This window comes from Mesoplodon mirus (genome assembly GCF_964341445.2).
Source record: "Mesoplodon mirus genome assembly, chromosome: 9".
Lineage (NCBI taxonomy): Eukaryota > Metazoa > Chordata > Mammalia > Artiodactyla > Ziphiidae > Mesoplodon > Mesoplodon mirus.
This window is the reverse complement of record NC_138985.1, coordinates 82,903,392-82,929,820: the sequence shown is the minus strand read 5'-3', so window position 1 is coordinate 82,929,820 and position 26,429 is coordinate 82,903,392. Positions and strand designations below refer to the sequence as shown.

The 26,429-nt window shown below is 38.4% G+C and overlaps 1 protein-coding gene across 5 annotated transcripts in view; it reads right to left on the bottom strand.

Moving 5' to 3' along the window:
* The window catches only part of ST7 (suppression of tumorigenicity 7), a 263,462-nt gene that overhangs the window by 95,310 nt on the left and 141,723 nt on the right, over positions 1-26,429 (bottom strand). For all 5 annotated transcript variants that reach the window (XM_082631961.1, XM_082631963.1, XM_082631960.1 and 2 more), the window contains exons 3-5: positions 17,002-17,161; positions 1,492-1,546; positions 407-522 (exon numbers count right to left, since the gene is read on the bottom strand). In XM_082631961.1, coding sequence (XP_082488087.1) covers positions 407-522; positions 1,492-1,546; positions 17,002-17,161 — 331 coding nt within the window. The remainder of the gene's footprint in view (positions 1-406; positions 523-1,491; positions 1,547-17,001; positions 17,162-26,429) is intronic.

The window sequence follows — 26,429 nt, the reverse complement described above, 5'->3', positions numbered from 1 at the left end:
CCAAGTCCATGCCCCCATTCAATGCTAGTGACCCTATAAATAGGCATATAAATCACTACAATATATTCATTAATTATTTGGGTTCACTGAATTTCTAACTAGAATATCATCAAGGAGACATGACCTTTCACTCTATCTCAACCAAGGATTTAGTTAGCTTCATGGTATATTTTTTTAAAATAACATTTTAAATTATAAAGAGGGGACCCATTTCTATATTAATACTTCATTGTGATAAAGCCTTTATTTAAGTATCAACAATCTGGGTTTTACTGGTCAATCTCCAATTTAATATTTTATTCATCAGGGTTTTTGTAGAGCAGGTATTCTATAAGTAGTAACCTTGATCTTTAAAACAAACCAAAAAGCCCTCCCACTCAGTAACTATCTAAAGGATTTTCCATACTTGCATCTGCAGGACGCAGATGGTCCGAGTCACAAGTAAAGAATGTCTGGTGGTCCTGGGCAGAGAGATTCATGTCATAGTAAGTCAGAGGCTCTCGTCCAGTCACCCAAGTGTACCTGTAAAGGAGAAATAAGATGGTCAGGCACTTTTGAGGGAGGAAAGCAAGACCTACAAAATATTAAGCTGCATAGGTGTTGAATCATAACACACTGAATACTATTGCCAATAAATAAAAAAATAATTATCTCATAACACACTGAGTACTACTGCCAATAAATAAAAAAAATAATCATCCTAGTCTCCCTTTAGGAAGTATATCAGCAGAAAAAAAGTTAGGGCTTCCCTGGTGGCGCAGTGGTTGGGAGTCTGCCTGCCAATGCAGGGGACACAGGTTCGTGCCCTGGTCCGGGGGGATCCCGCGTGCCGCGGAGTGGCTGGGCCCGTGAGCCATGGCCGCTAAGCCTGCGCATCCGGACGGAGCCTGTGCTCCGCAATGGGAGAGGCCACAACAGTGAGAGGCCCGCGTACCACATTAAAAAAAAAAAAAGAAAAAAAAAGAAAAAAAGTTTAAAAAATTCTGCTATATTTTTGTCTTAAAATTTTAGTAGCACTAGCTAATGTGCTAATTAGTACTTTTTAAATTAGTACTAATTATAATTAATTAGTAGTAATTAATTAGTAATTAATACTTCCCTAATTATTATTATGAATAGAGATTTCCCCAAAGCTATGAAAATTCTTATCTGCCTAATTACTCTGCAAAATAAAATTCTAGCATTACTTCTGTGGCATCTTTATAACCATGTTCCAGGTAAGCTTCAAAATATTTTGACTACATAGTATATAGTGAAAAGAATAACTGTAATAGAAAATCTCTAAAAACCACACATTTTTGTATGTTATCCTAATTCCAATGCTAAAATATTTATAAAACGGAAAAATCAAAACATTTGAAGATAGCATCAAAAAATGGAAGCACTATACAGACTGTTAAATGACCCCTAAGTGAACCTGCAAAAACATTTACTGCTGTCTTTGCTCTCTGAACTAGACCCATTTGTTTCCCAAGCTGTCAAAATGCTTACCGATTATATTCAGCACCCCTAAATAAATTTAGTGGATTTCTCCATACTTTGCATTCTGCAACAAAGAGAAATGCAAAAATGTTACACATAAGTTCAGAGACACTACAAGCTAATTAATTCAGCAAAACACCCTTCCTGGCCATTTGATAAGATAATTTTATTCTCTATCCTCTACATGGTAAGCAATGTGGAAAAACTCTGGGTAGTTAATCAGGAAATGTAGCTCAGGCACCAGGACTTTGGAAAGTTTCATCTAATCTCTCCAGACCCAAGTTTCCTCATTTGTTAAATCAAGGCACATGCCAAGAGCAGCTAGTTCATAACCTCTATAGTCACTTCAAGAGGTCCAAATAGATTGTATAAATTTATTTCTAAATTATAGGTAGAAGGTATAGGTAGAGGTAAAACTACTTTCTGTTACTCTAAAATATATCTTACAATGACTATCTATATAACAAGCTAAATTTAACCTCCAGAGTACAATACGTAAAGAACCTTAGACTCTTAATTAGGGACTATGCGAATATTGATTTTGTGTTAATTCACCAGGTTGCTTTCACATTGCTGTAAAGGAGTGGTAAGAAAATTAATACTAAAGTTACCATTATGGTAGAGAGAAATGCTATGAAAATAAATTGTTTTCAAGTACTTTAACATTGCTTACTTATGCAGACACAGGTAATTAGTCATCATACTAATATCATAATGTTAGCATGTAATAATAGATTATACATCTTGTTATACAAGGACCACAGACAGAACCATAGGACTTTAATTTAGAAAGGTCAACAATTAGCTTTTAAGACTGTGTTATAGTAAATGTGTGACTAATAAGCTACAGTTCTTTTAAAACAGTCTATGATTAAGAGTTTCTAATGATTCAGAATGCTACATTTCTTTGAATGAATAATTCTTTATTAGAAAATAAAATCAGTTAACAGTATTTAAGAATCTATGTGTGCTGTCAGCCAAAACACACACCCAAAGACATAAATACACAAAAGTGAGCAATTATTACAGAAACTGAAAGAACATTAAAGGCCATGGATGATTCATTAAGATTCTACCCTCAATCCTGTTACATTCAACATCCATCTGTCCACCCACCCATCCATCCATCCATCCATCCATCCATCCATCCATCCATCCATCCAGTATGCATTAACTGAGCACCCAGTGGGTGAAACAAACAAGTAAACCATCAATTACAATACAGCATGAAAATGGAGGAGGAAAACATAAAGCACTATGGGAACACTGTGTAATCTCAATAAATTTTTGTTAAAATAGTGAATGAAAGGTGTACAGGTAACAGGAAATCTTGTTTTTATTTAAAGAAAATAAATTTATCTTTAAGTTAGGGCACGATCCCACCTGAAATTTACTTAATGTTTGGAAACAATGGTCCTAAATTTTTTGTCACTTAGCTTAACTTGCCATTTAGGAAATGATGTTTGCTCAGTTAGTTCAGCAGTTTTGAATTTTGCTCTTGAGAAACTGAGATTCGATGGCTGTCATTTCATATGACACTAATTAGAAAATTATGCTTCCCTTAAGTAAATACTTTTTTTCCAGACATAAATCTCCTTAGTGGGGTCACTAAAGTACTCCAGATCATGGCTTGAAACAACTGCTGAGCCAAACAACCATGATCTCAGTCCTCATGGCTTTTATAGCTCTTAGGTCCTCACCACTCCCAAACCCTCCTAAGAGGATGTCTTTCAAGATTCCAAGTGCTCTTCTTAAAGCTTCATGAATATTGCTAGGTTTGTATTTAACACGTAATAAACATGCACACAAATTTGTGTGCAATCATGGTCATTTTAGCATTATTTACAATAAAATAGGACATTTGGGGAGGAGCCTCTCCCCCCACCAAATTTCATCTGAAACATCAGTAAAAAGGTTATGGCAAATACTTTGTCTCCAAAAAATATATTGCCTGGAAGGATAAGTGCCATTCAAATATCAGTTGACAAATTTTAAAGAAAATTGTCTTCAATTAAAATTTTAACTCTATTATACATTAGATACAAATGAAATTATTTCTAAATAAAAATAACTCCAAATAGAAATGGTGTGTATACCTAAAGTATTACTGAGCAGTATCTAAAAATGCCATCTTTATTTAGGAACTGCCATGATATAGCCAGCAGGGGGTGCTGCAAACATTTTGAAATATTGTTTTTATGACTTCTACTAGAGAACTGAACTTAAAAAAAAAATTGTTAATATCAGTATCATACATGTGGTCTGTATTCAGTTTCTTCAGCTATTCCTGAAACTTAAGAAATGAGTACCTAAGTAAATGTAACAGATGTAAAATGTTCTGAATGAGAAAAAATCGTGATGAATAAATATATAAGAAATGTCTTCATGAGCTATGTCCTTCACGTTGAGGGTGCAGAGCAGGTACAATTTTCTTTTAAGAAATAAGCAATCTAGAGGTCTAATAACACATGTAAAAAATTTCACTTCAAATTAGGCTGTAGCTACATTAATTTCCTCTTTGCTGCTTTGTTTCATAATTTTATCTTTACTACGAAAACTCTCTTGGTCTGGAATCACTCTAGGGAACATACCCCATAAATATCAGACTACTTGATGGTTTCATGATATGGACAAAGGTTGTAAATGCCAAAAGTATCATAATATGAAGATTTAAGTCAATAAATTAAACTCAGGTCTCCAGAGGGTAAAAGTTTTTCTACATGAGGTCCAGTTTCTTATCTTACTTGTATCTTTGAGAAATAAATTTCTTATTTAAGTCTGAATTAAAATTTTACCTCCAAAAGGTATTTTCCATTATCCATCAATATCAACAATTTTAGTGCTCTTCAGGAGCACTAAAGGTTGACTGGGACTCATCAAGGGCTTGCTAACATCATTAATAGTTCAGTTAAAAATATGCCCTTGATACAATTAACATGTTCTCTCTGATTCCATCTGTAGTAGCCCACAGAGGAGTCTCTACCCATAACTGCTGATAGGAATGTTCAGACCTCACCATGCACATAAGAATGCAATTCAAGAGGAAGAGAAGCAGTAAACATTGGAATAGCGCTTGTTTAGTTCCCAAAGGAACTAAATGGAGAACAGATTCCATTCACCCATAGGATGACAATAAATTTCTGTGTGGGAGATAAAGAACATAAAAAATAATACTTACCACCGTCAAGGACTTATAAAATCATGCTCCAATCTTTTTTTCAGTTTTCCCTCTCACCATTCCCTACCAAAACTTTCCATCTCAGTGATACTTATTTCTTGCCTTTTCATACTCAAGTTATTCCTCCAGAATGCCCACCTCATAGGACTGAGTGGTTTAAACATGTACAGAATGGCTATTATGCATTACTCCTTGTACGAGGTCCTGGGTTACAAAAAAAAGATACAGTTTATGACCTAGAGGAGCTTATACTGGGTTGGCCAAAAAGTTCATTCAGGTTTTTCCATAACATCTTACGAAAAACCCGAACGAACTTTTTGGCCAATCCAACACATTGGTAGAAAAAGGAAAAGGCCACTGAACCACTGTATGGCATACAGATGAAGAAGCTCCTTAGAAAGAATAAATGTACTGAGAGGACCAAAGACTTTCCCTCTGTCACAGTCCTCAAGGAAAAAGAGAACTTAATTCTCAGAAAAACCAAAAGGCTCTAAAGTCACAGGGCTTTTAATCACATGGAAGAAAATATTTTTCTACATTCAACCTATTTAACTCTGAAAACCTTTTTTCCCTAAAATTAAAAACATATACATAGAGAGAATCCCCACTCCTAGGACTTTCAAATATATAAATAACTAATTTATAGTCTAGGAAGATGTATTATACCAAAAAGTTACCACCTCTTCCCAGGATCTGAAATGTAATAATGACAGTAATACTATTATCAATAGCAGCAACAGCAACTTGTGTCATAGCTATGAGCTTGATTTTCATAGAGCCTTTCTATAAAAAGGCTGAAAGCTCTAGTCATCTAAATTCCTAACATAAGTTAGTGAGGGACACAGAGTAGGCCCTTTTTATAGAAGTAAAGAGTAAAGCATAGAAAAGCTACATAATTTCCCAAGGTAAAAGTAAATGAGATTAAAGTCTGGGATCCAGATTGCCTAACAGTTACCCACAATATACAACAGACCTGTTACCCTGCAACATCATATTTTAAAAATCTTGTGACTTCATCAATTAAATCTTCTACTAGAGGAACAGTTTTGAAAACACCTCTGGGGAAATGTTAGGCACTCTGAAACAATACTTTTAAACATTTTAGTTCCAAAGTACAACAGAGAAGGGCCCTAACTAATGTTTTCTCGGATATATTATGACAATCAAGATTAACCCCAAACCAGTCAATTTTTGACATGTGATTCTGCATATATTTATTAGCTTTGCTATCTCAGAAATGAATACCCAATTCTCTACATCATACAGGTTGATCTTAAGCAATCATTAAGAGTAACAAAATATCCATTTTCTTTTTTTAAGTCTTTATTGAATTTGTTACAGTATTACTTCTGTTTTATGTTTTGGTTTTTTGGCCTCGAGGCATGTGGGTTCTTAGCTCCCCGACCAGGGATTGAACCTGCACCTCCTGTATTAGAAGGCTAAGTCTTAACTGCTGGACAGCCAGGGAAGTCCCCCATTTGCTTAAATAACTAAGGTTTAACTGTTTTCATAACTTTTTGAAATAACTAGTTTGAAAAGATTACTAGAAGTAAAGGCACAAAGTAATATGTAGGTAGCTTTCAATTCAACAAATATATTACTCTCTCAAATTCCCTTCTGGAATGAGAAAAGGTGTAAATAATTATGAGTTTTAAGACCATTTTTATTGATCTACTTTATTCAAGATAGTGTACAAATTTCTTCAAGAATATTGCTAAAATGGCTAAATCTCTGTGTCTCTCATACATTTCTCATTGGTCATTTCTGACCTACATCAATCAACTCTACCAAATAACGTGAAAACTGTGAAATAAGTTTATTAAATAAATGTTCACCAGGGGACAAAAGTGTTTTTGAGGCATTTTCACCATTCATCTGGAGAGCTAATCTATGCTAGAACACAAATTTCAGTGGCAAAAAATTTTAAAAAAAGTAATAAGCATTGGCTAAGAGAATCATTTTCAACACATAAATAGATTTTGGCAAGTATAAACTGAGTTTCCCCATATTGAGACTATTAGAGAGCAACTCTAAAGGTCCTGGACATGCAGCAATGAAATTTGCTGACAGATATATTTGGAATGCAAGCTCTGAAAGGCCTGGTCTTAGGATATATCTTTATAACCTACCTGAGTTTCTTCAATCTCCACTGCTTTTCTTTAAATTATTACCTGTATTTAATTAGTGCTTGAACTGCCTCTAGTAATGTAATGAACCTTAATTTCTCCCAGGAGAAATTCTCATTAAAAGTTTTACATAAAAATGTGTATGAGCTCACGAGATATGCTGAGGAGGCAAAGCAAGAGTGTCAGAGGATGCCGGCCCACCGAGGCCCCGATACTGGGGTTGGGAGACTGAGGTTAGGACCGGACGTAGCACCCCTGCCTTCCAACACCACCAACAGGTGGGGAGGAGAGGCAAGGGGCCCCAGGCAGAACGAGAAGGGCGGCCCAGTTCGCCATGAATGTCCATTCATTGTCTGACACAGCTTGGGCCCGGCCCCGGTGAGCCAAACATCACCACATCCATTGATCGACATCAAAAATAGAGAGATGTTTGTCATCTATGGTGAAACTGAAGATAAGAAAGGCGATCAAAGGAAGAAGAGGACTTCAGGAAAAGCCGGTAAAGAGTGCTGAGAGGAGAAGACTGAGGCACAGAGGTCGAATCTTTCACCTGCAGTCACACAGCTGCCGTGTGGCTGACAGGGTCCTGGCGCTCCGGCCGGTGTCAGGCCTGAGACTGAGGTGGGAGAGCTGAGTTCAGGATATTGGTCCACCAGAGACCTCCCAGCCCCATATAATATCAAATGGCGAAAGCTCTCCTAGAGATCTCCATCTCAACGCTAAGACCCAGCTCCACACAACGACCAGCAAGCTACAGTGCTGGACACGCTATGCCAAACAACTAGGAAGACAGGAACACAACCTAACCCATTAGCTGAGAGCTGCCTAAAATCATAAGTACACTGACACCCCAAAACACACCAGCAGACGTGGTCCTGCCCACCAGAAAGACAAGATCCAGCCTTATCCACCAGAATAGAGGCACCAGTCCCCTCCACCAGGAAGCCTACACAACCCACTGAACCAACCTTCCCAATGGGGGCGGATACCAAAAACAACGGGAACTACGAACATGCAGCCTGCAAAAAGGAGACCCCAAACACAGTAAGTTAAGCAAAATGAGAAGACAGAGAAATACACAGCAGATGAAGGAGCAAGATAAAAAACCCACCAGACCAAACAAATGAAAGAGGAAATAGGCAGTCTACCTGAAAAAGAATTCAGAGTAATGATAATAAAGATGACCCAAAATCTTGGAAATAAGATGGAGAAAACATAAGAAATGTTTAATAAGGACCTAGAAGAACTAAAGAGCAAACAAACAATGATGAACAACACAATAAATGAAATTAAAAATTCTCTAGAAGGAATCAGTAGCAGAATAACTGAGGCAGAAGAATGGATAAGTGACCTGGAAGATAAAATAGTGGAAATAACTACTGTAGAGCAGATTAAAGGAAAAAGTTTGAAAAGAATTGAGAACAGTCTCAGAGACCTCTGGGATGACACTAAATGCACCGACATTCGAATTATAGGGGTCCCAGAAGAAGAAGAGAAAAAGAAAGGGACTGAGAAAATATTTGAAGAGATTATAGTTGAAAACTTCCCTAACATGGGAAAGGAAACAGTCAATCAAGTCCAGGAATTGCAGAGTCCCATACGGGATAAATCCAAGGAGAAACATGCCAAGACACATATTAATCAAACCATCAAATATTAAATACAAAGAAAAAATATTAAAAGCAGCAAGGGAAAAGCAACAAATAACATACAAGGGAATCGCCATAAGGTAGACAGCTGATCTTTCAGCAGAAACTCTGCAAGCCAGAAGGGAGTGGCAGGACATATTTAAAGTGATGAAAGGGAAAAACCTACAACCAAGATTACTCTACCCAGCGAGGACCTCTTTCAGATTCGACGGAAAAATTAAAACCTTTACAGACAAGCAGAAGCTGAGAAAATTCAGCACCAACAAACGAGCTTTACAACAAATGCAAAAGGAACTTCTCTAGACAAGAAACACAGAGAAGGAAAAGACCTGCAATAACAAACCCAAAACAATTAAGAAAATGGTAATAGGAACATACATATCAATAACTACCTTAACGTAAATGGATTAAATGCTCCAACCAAAAGACAAGAGACTGGCTGAATGGATACAAAAATAAGACACTTATATATGCTGTCTACAAGAGGCCCCCTTCAGACCTAGGGACACATACAGACTGAAAGTAAGGGGATGGAAAAAGATATTCCATGCAAACGGAAATCAAAAGAAAGCTTGAGTAGCAATTCTCATATCAGACAAAATAGACTTTAAAATAAAGACTGTTACAAGAGACAAAACAGTACGGTACATAATGATCAAGGGATCAATCCAAGAAGAAGATATAACAATTGTAAAGATTTATGCAGCCAACATAAGAGCACCTCAATACATAAGGCAAATGCTAACAGCCATAAAAGGGGAAATCGACAGTAACACATTCATAGTAGGGGACTTTAACCCCCCACTTTCACCAATGGACAGATCACCCAAAATGAAAATAAATAAGGAAACATAAGCTTTAAATGATACATTAAACAAGATAGACTTAATTGATATTTATAGGACATTCTATCCAAAAACAAAATACACTTTCTTCTCAAGTGCTCATGGAACATTCTCCAGGATAGACCATATCTTGGGTCACAAATCAAGCCTTGGTAAATTTAAGAAAATTAAAATCGTATCAAGTTATCTTTTCTGACCACAACGCTATGAGACTAGATATCAACTACTGGAAAACAATCTGTAAAATATCCAAACAAATGGAGGCTAAACAATACACTACTAAATAACTAAGAGATCACTGAAGAAATCAAAGAGGAAATAAAAAAACACCTAGAGACAAATGACAATGAAAACAAGACAACCCAAAACCTATGGGATGAAGCAAAAGCAGTTCTAAGAGGGAAGTTTATATCAATACAATCCTATCTCAAGAAACAAGAAACATCTCATATAAACAACCTAACCTTACACTTAAAGCAATTAGAGAAAGAAGAACAAAAAACCCCCAAAGTTAGCAGAAGGAAACAAATCATGAAGATCAGATCAGAAATAAATGAAAAACAAACGAAGGAAATAATACCAAAGATCAATAAAACTAAAAGCTGGTTCTTTGAGAAGATAAACAAAATTGATAAACCATTAGCCAGACTCATCAAGAAAAAAATGGAGAAGACACAAATCAATAGAATTAGAAATGAAAAAGGAGAAGTAACAACTGACATTGCAGAAATACAAAGGATCAGGAGAGATTACTACAAGCAACTCTATACCAATAAAATGGACAACCTGGAGGAAATGGACAAATTCTTAGAAAAGCACAACCTTCCGAGACTGAACCAGGAAGAAATAGAAAATATAAACAGACCAATCACAAGCACTGATACTGAAACCGTGATTAAAAATCTTCCAACAAACAAAAGCCCAGGACCAGATGGCTTCACAGGTAATTCTGTCAAACATTTAGTGAAGAGCTAACAACTATCCTTCTGAAACTCTTCCAAAATACAGCAGAGGGAGGAACACTCCCAAACTCATTCTACGAGGCCACCATCACCCCGATACCAAAACCAGACAAAGATATCACACAAAAAAAAAACTACAGGTCAATATCACTGATGAACATACATGCAAATATCCTCAACAAAATACTAGGAAACAGAATCCAACAGCACATTAAAAGGATCACACACCATGATCAAGTGGGATTTATGTCAGGAATGCAAGGATTCTTCAATATATGCAAATCAATTAATGTAATACACCATATTGACAAACTGAAGGAGAAAAACCATATGATCATCTCAACAGATGCAGAAAAAGCTTTTGACAAAATTCAACACCCATTTATGATAAAAACTCTCCAGAAAGGGGGCATAAAGGGAACATACCTAAACATAATAAAAGCCATATATGACAAACCCACAGGCAATATCGTTCTAAATGGTGAAAAATTGAAACCATTTCCATTAAGATCAGGAACAAGACAAGGTTGCCCACTCTCACCACTATTATTCAACATAGTGTTGGAAGTTTTAGCCACAGCAATCAGAAAAGAAAAAGAAATAAAAGGAATCCAACTCAGAAAAGAAGAAGTAAAACTGTCATTGTTTGTAGATGACATGATACTATACATACAGAATCCTAAAGATGCCACCAGAAAACTACTAGAGCTAATCAATGAATTTGGTGAAGGATCAGGATACAAAATTAATGCACTTCTGAAATCTCTTGCATTCCTATACACTAATGATGAAAAATCTGAAAGAGAAATTAAGGAAACACTCCCATTTACCATTGCAACAAAAAGAGTAAAATACCTAGGAATAAACCTACCTATGCAAACAAAAGACCTGTACGCAGAAAACTATAAGACTCTGCTGGAAAAAATTAAAGATGATACAAACAGATGGAGAGATATACCATGCGCTTGGATTGGAAGAATCAACATTGTGAATATGACCCTACTACCCAAAGCAATCTATAGATTCAGTGCAATCCCTATCAAACTACCAATGGCATTTTTCACAGAACAAGAACAAAAAATTTCACAATTTGTATGGAAACATAAAAGACCCCGAATAGCCAAAGCAATCTTGAGAAAGAAAAACGGAGCTGGAGGAATCAGACTCCCTGACTTCAGACTATACTACAAAGCTACCTTAATCAACACAGTATGGTACTGGCACAGAAACAGAAATACAGATCAATGGAATAGGATGGAAAGCCCAGAGATAAACCCACACACATATGGTCACCTTATTTTTGATAAAGGAGGCAAGAATATACAATGGAGAAAAGATGGCCCTTCAATTAAGTGGTGCTGGGAAAACTGGACAGCTACATGTAGGGGAATGAAATTAGAACACTCCCTAACACCATACACAAAAATAAACTCAAAATAGATTAAAGACCTAAATGTAAGGCCAGACATTATAAAACTCTTAGAGGAAAACATAGGCAGAACACTCTTTGATGTAAATCACAGCAGGGTCGTTTTTGACACACCTCCTAGAGAAATGGAAATAAAAACAAAAATAAACAAATGGGACCTAATGAAACTTCAAAGCTTTTGCACAGTAAAGGAAGCCATAAACAAGACAAAAAGACAACCCCCATAATGGGAGAAAATATTTTCAAATGAAGCAACTGATAAAGGTTTTATCTCCAAAATGTACAAGCAGCTCATGCAGCTCAATATCAAAAAAACAAACTACTCAATCCAAAAATGGGCAGAAGACCTAAATAGACATTTCTCCAAAGAAGATATACAGATTGCCAACAAACACATGAAAGGATGCTCAACATCACTAATCATTAGAGAAATGCAAATCAAAATTACAATGAGGTATCACCTCACACAAGTCAGAATGGCCATCATCAAAAAACCTACAAACAATAAATGCTGGAGAGGGTGTGGAGAAAAGGGAACCCTCTTGCACTGTTGGTGGGAATGTAAATTGATACAGTCACATATGGAGAAGAGTATGGAGGTTCCTTAAAAAACTAAAAATAGAACTACCATATGACCCAGCAATCCCACTACTGGCATGTACCCTGAGAAAACCATAATTCAAAAAGAGTCATGTACCACAATGTTCATTGCAGCTCTATTTACCATAGCCAGGTCATGGAAGCAACCTAAGTGTGCACTGACAGATGAATGGATAAAGAAGACGTGGCATACATATACAATGGAATATTGTATATTGTATATTGTATCAGCCACAAAGAGAAACGAAATAGAGTTATTTGTAGTGAGGTGGATGGACCTAGAGTCTGTCATACAGAGTGAAGTAAGTCAGAAAGAGAAAAACAAATACTGTATGTTAACACATATATATGGAATCTAAAAAAATTAAAAAAGATTCTGAGGAACCTAGTGGCAGGACAGGAATAAAGACACAAATGTAGAGAATGGACTTGAGGACACAGGGAGTGGGAAGGGTAAGCTGGGACAAAGTGAGAGAGTGGCATGGACATATATACACTACCAAATGTAAAATAGATAGCTAGTGGGAAGCAGCCACATAGCACAGGGAGATCAGCTCAGTGCTCTGTGACCACCTAGAGGGGTGGGATAGGGATGGTGGGAGGGAGACGCAAGAGGGAGGAGATATGGGGATATATGTATACATATAGCTGATTCACTTTGTTATACAGCAGCAACTAACACAACATTGTAAAGCAATTATATTCCTATAAAGATGTTAAAAATATATATGATATATATTTATCTTATATAGAGATTGAAATGAGATGATTTGCAACAGGAAGCCAAGTGACTATAACCAGAGTTTGTCTAAAGATCCAGTTCTATGCAAGATGCTATTAAAGTGTCTCAGAGAATTTAAACTTGACTTTGACAAGGATACTTCTAATGTGATGGAACACCCTGCACTTTTGTAAATATCTTGAAGAAGGTGAACACTGCAAACCTTTGTCTTTATGACATCTTATTTGAGAACAGGGAAAATTATCAAACAGATGTTCCCATGAACCCAAATTCAGAATGTTACTGGACCCTGAGAATCCCTTCCCTTAAGACAGGGAGAAGTTGGACACATTTTAAATCCCTGTGCATCATCAGTTCATAAGTTAAGTTGAATTAAGAAATGGCAGCAAGAAGCATGATGACATGGAAAATATATCAGCAGGGTTTATCAGAAACTGTATATTTGTGAGAAAAATAGCAGTTTAGCTCCCAAATAAATCGAGATCAGTGAAATGTTCATAAATGTTAACCTAAAACAGACAATCTGAAATTTGGCTAGATTAAGAAGCTGTGGGACTTCCCTGGTATTCCAGTGGTTGAGAATCCGTCTTGCAATGCAGGGGATGCTGGTTCCATCCCTGGTCGGGGAAGTAAGGTCCCACATGCTGCGGGACAACTAAGCCTGCACACCACGACTAGAGAGCCCATGCACCACAACTACAGAGCCCGCATGCCGCAGCTACAGAGGCCAAGAGCTCTGGAGCCCGCGCGACACAACTAGAGAGGAGCCTGTGCACCGCAACAAAAAATCCCACATGCCGCAAATAAGACCTGACACAGCCAGTAAATAAATAAATATTTTTTTAAAAAAAGAAGCTGTATAATTAACTACATTTCTCTTCTGGCCCACAGATAAAGATCAATGCAAGTTTTGAGAGGGTCTGCACTCAGGCCAATTTGCACAAATCCAAATGTTAAACAATATATGAATAGTCTCCTGTAACAATTACAACTTTCTCCCTTCCCATTTCTCCACCCCAAATTATTCTTAGGTAGGCCAGGTCTTTCAGCTTTTAATCAAAACAAATGATTCTTTAAAGAAAGAGCTACACTATGAGTTTTCATATAGTCCAATGTTTATAACTAGTATTTTCTGTCTGTTTTTAACTTTTTCAATGATTTTTTTCAAATAAGAAATGCCATTTAATTGCCTTTGCAAATGTCCATGGGACTTGGTTAGCCATGTTTTATTTCATGTAAGATTCAGCAAAGAGTTGTCTTATGATGCTTCTTTTATTAAGGCAATAGTCATTTTATCATTATTAAGGCAATATAAATTTTAAAACAAATCCCTCTATTTTAAGAAAATGTATTGATTACCCTCAGCTTTGGACCTTCTTTTTCCTTTATACTTAGCTGAAACTAGACTATGAAATAGAAAGTGATTAAGGGTAGAGATAAACAGAGAGAATGTACTTTTATAGTATTTTTCTTATTCAAAAATAAAAATCACCACAAGAAAAGAGAAGTGGGAAATGGTATTAGTCCCATGGTACCTGGCACTTCCATACCAACATACATGTTTGTTGAGCTGAGTTAGCCAAATATTAGAAACCCAGATGCCAAGGAGAAGTAGGCAGATTGAGCCCTAAATATACCTGGACAAGATCATTTCTATTTTCCTAAATCTAATTATTTGAACACTGTTACGAGATCAGATCATAAATGCTGTATCTGTTACAGGAGATGAATGGAAATATTGCACGCATAGTAGTAGACATTCAGCAAATACTAGTGAAACTGAATTAATAATAATATTCAAAAGCTTAGTTTTAGCAGGGTAAACACTCAGTACAAATAAAACTGGGAAGTTCCATGATCATCATTGTCGAATGTATTTTCATAAAGGACTGAGATTCTCCCTTTAAAAACTGCTGTACCGGCACTAAGAATAGGATCAAGATTTATATATGCATAAGGCTTATTCAAGGCAACCACAGAGAGTCAGCAAAGTAACAGCAACAATAAGGAGAGTATGAACTCTTCGTCGCATTACGGAATGATGTTAAATTGGGCAGAGCAAGACTTTTAATGAAAATAAAAATGTCACAATAAAAAATGTCCTTAAATGAGGTTTCTTTCTGTTTTCAATCTGTTAATTTTCTACAATGTTCTGTGACATACAAAGACTACAGTAAATCAGATCAGACAAGAGCACAGTGAATCTGTAGGGTCTTCCAACATATGCAAAGTGAGGCAATTATCCATAGTGACAATGACCAAGATTCCTCATTAGAATAATATGCCGCGTGTGTTAGAGTACCTGGTTGAAGTAATATTTCACTTTGCTCAGATCTCTTTCTGTTTCTTTCACAAAGTAGATGAGTTTATAAAGTCCCAGACAATTTTGTTACCTGAATGGTGCCATCTCTCACACGTGTACCCTTTAGAATGAAATAAATGTGTACTCAGAGGTGCCCATTACCACTCATGGCTGGCTTGCAAAGGTTCTATTATATTAAAAGAGCATTGAATCAACATCAGGAATAAAATATATATACAACGCTCCTTGATGCCTATCACCTGGCTAGACAGTTATGAAATATGAACTGAGTTATTCTAGGGAGGAAAGAAAAAAGATCTAACTTAGTTCTTTAATCTCTCCCTCTTCATCCTTCAAGTCTCAGAAGTGGTACCCTCTCCTTCAAGAAGCAAACTTCTTCCCCCAGTTTGGATCAGGAAGCCCTCCTTTGTACTCCAAAGTATTGCATGTTTCCCTTATATAATGAGAGCACTTAACACTCTGTCTCCCTTCAGTAGACACAAGAGTTCGATGGGGACAAGGACTTTGACATTTTTTTAAAATCATAATATTCATAAGAACCTGTATAAGGCCAGGTTCATATTAGAGAGTTAGGAAATGATTACTGAGATGATGAAGAGATCAAGCTAGGAAATTATATTCATCCCTCTTCTTTCATGAGTAGAGAAATTACAGGCCATGTATGTCCTCATTCATTCATTCACTGAGTTTCAGTGATATAGTAGACACTATGCAAAATGCTAGAGATATTACAGTAAAGCAGTAAGCTTAAAAATTTCGGTACAATTTAATAAATGTTGCTAAAGGTAAAAATATATGAGTTGGGCTTCCCTGGTGGCGCAGTGGTTGAGAGTCCGCCTGCCGATGCAGTGGACACGGGTTCGTGCCCTGGTCCGCGAAGATCCCACATGCCGCGGAGCGGCTGGGCCCGTGAGCCATGGCCGCTGAGCCTGCGCGTCCGGAGCCTGTGCTCCGCAACGGGAGAGGCCGCAACAGCGAGAGGCCCGCGTACCGCAAAAAAAAAAAAAAAAAAAAAAATGAGTCAACAAAGGTGGAGGAATATTGTACAACCTATCAGAGAGGGCTTCCCAGGAGGTCACATTTGAGTTAGGTTGTGAAAGATGAGCAAGCACGGAGGAGGGAAGACAGACTTCTGGGTCATGAGAAAACATGGCACGTTCAAGAAATGAAAAGGAGGGGAACAAGATTGTGACAGAAACCAAGGTTGGCAAGATAGAAGCAGCTTACACTGTGCTAAGTAATCTGGAATCTGGGCTTTATCTTTAGTGGAATGGGAACCAACCAAGACTTTTAAGCAGAGGAGTGATGTTATCAGATCTAGTTAGACATAAGGTTCTACAATTAGCATGGAAGAGAATGGATACATTTAATGAGGTTTGAGACACTAAGGACAAGAAGGTGGAGACTCAGGTGGGAACCACTGACCTAAATGATCATTAGCTAAATCAAATGGAAGAAAAAGTAAAATTAAACAAGATAAACATTTCCTTTCCCTGGGATGCTTATACTCTACTTCTCTCGTAGAAGTTGTCAAATTCTTGGGAAAATAAATCATACTTTTCTTTGAAGTCTAATCTTTAAATAACAACATTCTTATTGTCTTATAGTAATAATAATTTAGTAAGAGTAAGTAAATAATGTTGCAGACTGAAGGACTTTCCATACCTGAGACGCTTTGCCTGTTGGAATCTGAGTCCCCATTACTGGAGTTAGAATTGTTGGAGGAGTTGTTGTCAACCCCTCCCAGAAGGGGGCGCAAGTGGCTTACTGAGACTTGTTCAATGAAAGATGTTCCATACTTGCGAAAATACCACCATTCAAATATCTAGAACAGAAAGATAATAAGCGTGATTAGGGTCCTTGTTACCAGCTATGATTTTGTACGTGCCCATAATTGTGTTGCATTTACTAATTATACCCACCTTAAACACTGGTTTAAACATTTTTATTCCAAAAAAATGGTTTAATTCTAAAAATTAAGAAGTTTGATAAAAGTAAATACCAATTACATTTTAACTTCTCAATGCTGTTTTGTCCACTTAAAACTGGTTTTTAAGGAAAATTTATAGCTACAATCCTGGTGAAAGAACATTGTTAAGAGCTGCTCGTTATTTTCCTCCAAATTTACATAATATTCTGATAATAAAATCACCATAGCTAAAAAACAATTCCAGAAATGAATACCAACAAGCCAGTTTTAGAAGTATGGCTTATGAAATATTCCAATTCTTGGCATTTTATATTCTGATAAAGTCATAACTGCATACATTTTTAAGATAGCAAAATTCTGTTTTAAAAAAAGTATCTCCCTAGAGAAATCCAGCTTTACAGAAAGAATAAAAGTCATCCTATTTCATGTATCGGAGGGCACCCAACTGCTGAGAGATTCAGTAGCTTCCCACCTGCTGAGTGTGCTTTGTAAATGCTAGCATCTGTTGTACACCATTAATGTTTCCTAGCTCACAAGCTTACCACTTGTTATGTGCTGTTTGCAAGGGAGAAAAGAAACAACTTTCATTAATAAAAGGAAAGAAGCACCGATGCTCACATGACTAGACTGAAATCAGGACTCCTGAGCATGGGGAAAGCCAGCCACCTCCCCCAATCTTTTTACCTGCGCCTACCCCCAAACCCCCTCTGAACACTTTCCCACCATTGTTTGAAGCTGCTCTCCCCACATCCTTTCCTTGGCTTCCCTGATTTGCGATTTGTTCCTTAAGCAGTCACAAATCACTACACAGAAGAAATTTAAGAATCAACTATATCCCAGAGTCTCCTAGGATAACTATACTATATTTTTGTAATATAATATAGAATGTGGAAATAACATAGACTTAATTACCTTTATCCTTACTTATTTCATAAAAACAAGATTTTGTTATCTTCTGTGGAATGGCCTTTGGGCTATCATTTAAAAATTGATATTTTGCTCTACCAAAAATTTCTTTAAAAGGACAGAAAGAACATCTACAAGTGACCAGAAGGAAGTGTTAATCAAACCAAATGTTTGCAATCCTATAACAGGAAAACTTGATTTAATTCCAAGGGGCTATTCCTTTTGACTATATGAATTTTCACATGTTAAAACATTTAAGTAATTTGACTGAGAAGACAGGGAGAATACAATATGAAAGCTAAGAACGGACAGGACCAGTCTGTAATGTCTGGAATGTTAGGAATAAAAGATCTTGCTTGAAGAAAGCAGAAAGTTCAAGAATGGCAGATTTACTAACCATGGATCTAGAAGGGAATTTGTAACCTCAAGTGAGTTATTTAATATATTTTAACATCAGTTTTTTCAACTGTAAAGTGGAAATCATATTTGTTATTTACCCTTGAGGGTCCTCAATTTCACACTCATGTAAAACATCCAGATTCAAACCCCATGTAAAAGACCTAGTTCAGTGCCTTCTGCATAGTTGGTTCCCAAAAGCAATAGCAAAGCTATCATTTATTACATCGATGCTGTACATGGTCAGCACACCTCACATACTGCTGTGGTGCACCCCTCTTCTTGCTGGTCTACAATTCAGGATAGTACAGCATCTTGTCACTAAATGGTTGGCTGAGAGCCGTGGTAATCATTGTGAAAAAGGAGACTGCTCACCATTTGGTCCTGACCACCCAAAAAAGATTCATGGCTTTGCCTTTATTAGAAGAGATGGAAGGCTCCAAAGGACCCAGAACAATGGTCACAGAACTGGCAATGGCTCTCAATCACTTGTGGGGTAGAGTTTTCTTTGCCCCAAGCCTTTACTCTGCTTTCTATTTTATGCTGTTAAGGCATCTGCCAGGCCTTCATTCATTCGTTTACACGGCATTAAATGCTCCATTCCAGGCATGGGCTCCAGGGCCGCAGAACACAGATGTAGCCCCTGCTACTACCAGTGCAAGCCACAGACCCACAATGCTTCTCACAAGTTGCTCCCAATTCACACCCCCCCCCCAAAAAAAAAAACACTCTGGGACTCTTTCAGACTTCTCAGTTTCTCTAGCAGAATCAGAGAACGTCAGCACTAAAAGGGACCCTAAAGGACCATGAACAGTTTCATTTAGGGATGAGGAATGAGGGCTACATGTCAAGGTGTGGTGACCTGACCAGAGTCACATACCTAATTAAGTAGCTATTTAGCCTGAAGCCCCAGCTCTTGAGCCACTAATCTTACTAGGGCCCTAAAACAAGACATCTTTTTATAACTCTCTTGCTCATTTAAACAGACAGATGTAGCCTATCGCTTCCCTTTTAAAATCTTCACTTTCAAAAGCCCTCCAACTCCACTGTCTCTTTTTGCTCTCTTAGCTATCAAAACTAATCCAGAAGTAGTCTATCAAATGGGACTGGATAATACATCCTAAGGTATAAATGATTCATATTAATGGGGTATTTGCATTAAAACAGGAGACAGACCTTCCACCCAGTACTTCTAATGCAAAAATGACAGACCTCAGTAAAGACTGGGTTATTCATGCAGCTGCTTGGGAGGCAAAGGAGGGCCTTCTCAAGCCTGTCCTATCAGAGCAGTAGATGGCTTCTTTCCTAACACAGTCCTTTATACTAGTGTCCACAATGCCCTGGGGCTGATATTCTAATATGAATTAAACGAACAACTACTAAAAAGAAGTAGGAAAGGACGTGAAGCCTTCTTAAACTTCAAACCAAATCTTCTAATCTGGGGTCTTAGCATAATAATCTGTCCCATATCCTGAAACATGACAGGATTTGGGCCAGAGCCTCACAGTATTTTTAAAGAGCTGCACAGATCCAAATGGGCAGATGGTGTTATTTAACACGCACATATTTGGTGTCACTTTGAATTATCCTCCCTGGTGCATAACCTACAGTGTAAACAGCAAAGCTCTCATAAACAAATTTAGATTTTAAAACTAGCCCTCAGACATGCTAGTAGCTTAATGGAGTTGCCACAGTGGAACAAAACAATTTTTAATATGACATATAACCATAAAATTAAAACAAATTTACACATTTCATAGTCTTTAAAAGTGTAATCTCTCTACCCCAAGAATTGTACAGATCAAGTAAGATAAGAACTAAAAAGCATCAACTAGGTTTGTCATTCAGGAAGTCAACAATGACCCTACCATCTAGCTGAAAGCTAAAGGCCCTAAAATATTTCAAAATAGCTGAGTTGTATGTCTTGGTTGGTACTCTTGATTCTCTGGGGCGCAGTTACCTAATGTGTAAAATAAGGTCACTCAGTTAATGTTGGATGGATGGATGGATGGATGGAAGGATGAACGGTTTGAAGACTGAATGGATAGATGGCTAAAAGGTTGAACGGATGGATGATAAGGGCTGGCCTGGTGATTTAGTGGGATGTTGTTTAAATAAACAGCAGGACCAATGAAAGGTTTTGTGTACATTTTGTTTGTTATAAAAAAAGAGAGACCTATACATATTTGTGGAAGAGGAAAGAATCTAGTAGAAAGAGAGAAACCAAAGTGCAAAAGCGTACAAATGACCAAGAGGCATGACACCAAGAGCCCAGGAAGAACATTTACCCTGCCTTAAAAAGGTACCTTAGGGGCTTCCCTGGTGGCGCAGTGGTTGGGAGTCCGCCTGCCGATGTGGGGGACGCGGGTTCGTGCCCCGGTCTGGGAAGATCCCACATGCCGCGGAGCGGCTGGGCCCGTGAGCCATGGCCGCTGAGCCTGCGCATCTGGAGCCTGTGTTCCGCAACGGGAGAGGCCACAGCAGTGAGAGGCCCACGTACCACCAAAAAAAAAAAAGGTACCTTACCATTTCTTGCTCTAAGGATGAAAGGGAAGCAGGAATGAACAGAAGAATACATTCTATTTTGGAAAATAGGGTGTGAGATGAGCTGTTTTACAGGTAAAAAGGCAACAAATGGATAAAATGTAGGTGACACTGATCTCAGTGGAGAGGCAGGTAAGGGTTATTATCTGAGAATAAGGGAAGCAGGGATGGAATTGGGAATGTGAGGGTCAAAGAAATGGTTTGGATCTATACCTTGCAGGACAGAAGGGCCGTACGCTATACTCAGGACCCAGATCATATTTAAAACAAAGACTCATTTGTCAAGAACCCAGTTACCTAGGCCTCGTAACCCTCTCCATTACTATATGACAGAAGCAGAGGGGATGATCAAGGAGCAATGGGGCTGTGGGCTGGGGGTGGAGATCTAGGTTTGCAGCTGGCCTAAGGGTGTAAATTTATCTCATCTTCACCTGCAGGGAAGGAACAAAAATCTGGCAAAGGGTTAACAGACAAGGCGCTTCCATCTGTCTTGAAGACCTAAAAGCTGAATCTTTCATAAAGATGCCTAGATTCTTCCTATCCAACAAAACCTCCCCTTCTTGACTTGCATGTTCTATATATAAAACACTTCTCTCCCCTGTATCCTATAACATACTCAAAAATGCTTCAAGATTTCCACATAGCAGCACCACTGTAATTCCACAATGTAATTCCATTAAACCCATGGGAAACACAAAGATGTCACAGCCTGAAACTGGCTATGTTTCCCAAGGATTAAAGTAGATGATGATATCACAGGATAGATACAGCAATGGTGGAGATTGAAGAGGAAATATGAAACTCTGGCAGTCTACTCCCAAATAGACTGCCAAACTGACAACTGCTCTAAGTCTTGAAATATATCTAGTGGTAAACAGTTTTTTGACAAGAGGGGATCTTCTAGGCTTGAAGATAAACCAAGGCAAATGGTATGGCTTATAGTAATATCCATAACATTTTTAGTTTCCTCTTAGAATTTGCAAGTATACCCTTTGCTCCATACCACTGACCCTTTCAAAGTCCCTCCCAATTCCTCATGACAGAACTAACTTCCTCCCTCCCTCCCTCCCCCTTCTTTCCTTCCTTCCCTTTTTTCTCTTTCTTTCTTTTTTTCTTTCTTTCTTTCTTTCTTTCTCTTTCTTTCTTTCCTTCCTTCCTTCTTTCCTTTCTTTCTTTCTCTCTCTCCCCCTCCCGCCCCTTTCTTTCCTCCTGCCTCCTGCCTGTTTTGTTTAGGAATACCGAAGAGCTACAGAGTGGGTCTTGGCCTCCTGCTGCCTTGGGCCCAGCCAATCACCCCTCAGTCATCTGGTCCCCTAACCAGTTCAGGGGGGCTGTGTAAAGAACTGCTCTTCATGTCCTTCCACCCCCTTTCCTGGCCACCTATTGCCAAGGCTTTAAGAAAAGAGAGGAGACAGAGAAGTGATGTTCTCTTCAAGGTCAACAGCCAGTGATCCATCCCCACCTCAGTGTCTGCATGTTCACAGGATGAGATTTTCCACTGTAGCATTAATGACTATGGCCTGGACGGGAGGATCACTCTCCTGGGGTGAAGTCATGGAGACCACTGACAAGTGGGAAATGCCAGCCTGTGCCATGGCACCCCAAGCTCTGTCAGCTCCTCCTGGGTGGCAGCTTTCCTCTAGGCCCTTGCCCTAGAGATTCTGATTCAGTTGGTCTGGGGTGGTACTCAGAATCCATCACTTTAAACAAGCTCCCCAGATAATTCTGATACAGTCAGTTAATTCATTCACTCATTGGATCTGTGTGCATTCAACAAATATTTCTTAAGAGTCTACCCAAACATTATACAGTTGAACACAAAAACACAGATATGTTCCCAGCCTTTGTGAAGCTTCCATCACAGAGAGGATAAGACCATAAATGTCACAAATGAAATTATAAATCGTGTTAAGTGATGGTCCATGTTCTAGACTGACCAAATCTGACCTAATCCATGGCTGATTGGAAAAATAAAAAATGTTCCCTCCAGAGACATTTGTAGTCTCCCTCCCTCCCTCCCCCTTTCCTTTCTCTTTTTTTCTTTTTCTTTTCCTTCTCTCCTCTCTGCATTCTTATCTACCTGACCCATTTCTATGGGTCTGTTCAAAGGAATACATCAACCACTAGACAGTGCTGCCACCCATCTTCCTAGTCAACATGTTCATGAGAGGCAGAATGACGCTGGGACAAAGCAGTGGAAATTTAAATTTGAGCCTTCCCTATACCTTACCTAGCAAGGTGACCTAGGCAAGTCATAAGCTTTCTGGGTGCCTGTTCCTTAGGTCTTTGCTGGCTTAAACTGGATGGCTTCTGAGGGTTCCTTCCTCCAGCCCTGCAACTGCATGGTTTTCAGGTCAAGTGGAGGTCAAGTTCTTTAGATGAATGAAAAAGAGTTGAAAGGAGCCATAACAATCTTCTAGTCCCACTCCCTTACTTTTGAACAGGAGGGGATAGAGGGCATGGTCAGACAGACCGAAATTCAAATCTCACCACCTGTCTGCTATATATCCTTGGGCAATTTATTTAAATTTTGTGTCTGTTTATACTCAGAGCATAAAGGCATTGGTTATATCAACCACTTAAAATTTCAATGAAATCAGAATTAGAATTCACTTAGAATTAAATGAAATAATACATTCAAAGTGCTCAAAACAGTACCTGGCATAGAGTGGAAAACACAATAAAAGGGCCTTTCATTACAATTGATTCCTATCTAATTGTCATCTCTTCTACTGCTTTTCTGAAAACAATTCTTTTACACCTAATCCCTGAATTAATTCTTTTATTTACTATTTTAATTTTCTTTTTTTTAATTTATTTATTTTATTTTTGGCTGCATTGGGTCTTTGTTGCTGCGTTCAGGCTTCCTCTAGTTGCGGCAAGCGGGGGCTACTCTTCCTTATGGTGCGCGGGCTTCTCATTGTGGTGGCTCCTCTTGTTGTGGAGCACAGCCTCTAGGCGCGCGAGCTTCAGTAGTTGTGGCTCGCGGCTTCTAGAGCACAGGCTCGGTAGTTGTGGTACATAGGCTTAGTTGCTCCGTGGCATGTGGGATCTTCCTGGACCAGGGCTCGAACCTGTGTTCCCTGCATTGGCAGGCGGATTCTTCACCACTGTGCCACCAGGGAAGCCCTAATTTTCTATTTTTATTCTTGATTCTCATTTTTTTAAATATTGCTTTGGCTGCCTTTTCCCATATCTCTGTATTTAACGTGCATGTGTAACACGTAGGTGTAGGAGCATTTCTATACACATGTTAATGGGGACACAGGGATCTACGTATAAATGTCAATACAGCAGCATTTTCTCCATTCTACCAACATTTTGAGAAAATTAAGGGGAGCATTTTCTCCACATATCCACCTCACCATTCTCAAGAGCAAAAACAAAACTCAGAAATTTTTTCCACAGAAATAAACATTGCCCACAGAGGCTACATCAAGCAGACTGGGCATGTCCTTCCTACAGCAGATAAAAGACTAAATTGGTAGGTTTGGACTGTGACAACAGGTGCAGTTCCTGTGGCTGGAACTGGGCTGAGATGAGGAAGCTTGTGCCAAGTGGCCAGAGGGGGCAGCTGGAAGTTAAGCAAGGGAAGGGGGTGCCTGGAGGGGATATGGGCCCAGGAACCGTAAGGGAAGAATGACAAGTAGGTGGCATAACAAACTCATTGCTGGCTTTCAGCTTGTGAAATTAAGAACTAGCAGTGATATCTAGTAAAATACACACTTCTGAGTCCTCACTTATTTTTAAACATGTTAGTGTAAAAGCAGCATTTGCCAAACACATTTTATTTCTATGTATGTTTGTTCAGTTAACTGATTTTTCCTTCATAGGGGAAATAGCAGGGGGGTTTTTTGTTTGTTTGTGTTTACCTCTCTTCGCCTAAGACATCACATTGCATGACCATTTCAGTCTCCAGCATAGGAAACCTGAGGTCCCCAAACAAATTCCTCAGGGCCAGCCCTGCACTTTCAGTATTCACCGCCTGGCTCCCTTGACATTGCTCAGGGGAAGAGTAGTTAGGTAATTATCTCTCTGGTGCCAGGAAACAAACCACTAAGCAGTTCTACGCACACAGCTATTCTGCAAAGCACCTGACCCTTGACCTCAATGCTGCCTCTCCATGAAATGCACTTGGCAGAAAAGAACAGTGGCTGAAGAGAAAGCTCAGCCCTGGGTGCATTTCAAGGGCTAGCAAAGCTGAGTCCCCAAGGGCTGGATACCACCAGGGTCAACAATCTCTAAAGCAGGAGCCTAAAGCTATCAAGAGCTATTCCCACATGGTAGTGACTTTGTCTTCAGTACAGACCAAGAATTTTTTTTAATATATTATTATTTTTTAAATTTTTATTGGAGTATAGTTGATTTAAAGTGTTGTGTTTAAGTCAGAGAGTGACATGGACATATATACACTACCAAACATAAAGTTGATAGCTAGTGGGAAGCAGCCGCATAGCACAAGGAGATCAGCTCAGTGCTTTGTGACCACCTAGAAGGGTGGGACAGGGAGGGTGGGAGGGAGGGAGACGCAAGAGGGAAGAGATATGGTAACGTATGTATATGTATAACTGATTCACTTTGTTATAAAGCAGAAACTAACACACCATTGTAAAGCAATTATACTCCAATAAAGATGTTAAAAAATAATAATAATAAATAAAAATTTTTTTTAAATGAAATAGAATTAAATAAAGTGTTGTGTTAGTTTCTGCTGTACAGCAAAGTGAATCAGTTATACATATACATATATCCACATTTTTTTTTTTTTCTTTTTTTTTTTTGCGGTATGCGGGCCTCTCACTGTTGTGGCCTCTCCCGTTGCGGAGCACAGGCTCCGGACGCGCAGGCCCAGCGGCCATGGCTCACGGGCCCAGCCGCTCCGCGGCATATGGGATCCTCCCAGACCGGGGCACGAACCCGTATCCCCTGCATCGGCAGGCGGACTCTCAACCACTGCGCCACCAGGGAGGCCCTATCCACATTTTTATTTTTCTATTTTTTAATTTTTTTAGAGGTGATTTAGTGTTCTTTACACTATATTTTTATTTTTTTACATCTTTATTGGAGTATAATTGCTTTACAATGTTGTGTTAGTTTCTGCTGTACAACAAAGTGAATCAGGTATACATATACATATATCCACTTTTTTATTTTTCTATTTTTAATTTTTTTAGAGGTGATTTAGTGTTCTTTACATTATATTTTTATTTTTTACATCTTTATTGGAGTATAATTGCTTTACAATGTTGTGTTAGTTTCTGCTGTACAACAAAGTGAATCAGGTATATGTATATGTATAGCCCCATATTCCCTCCCT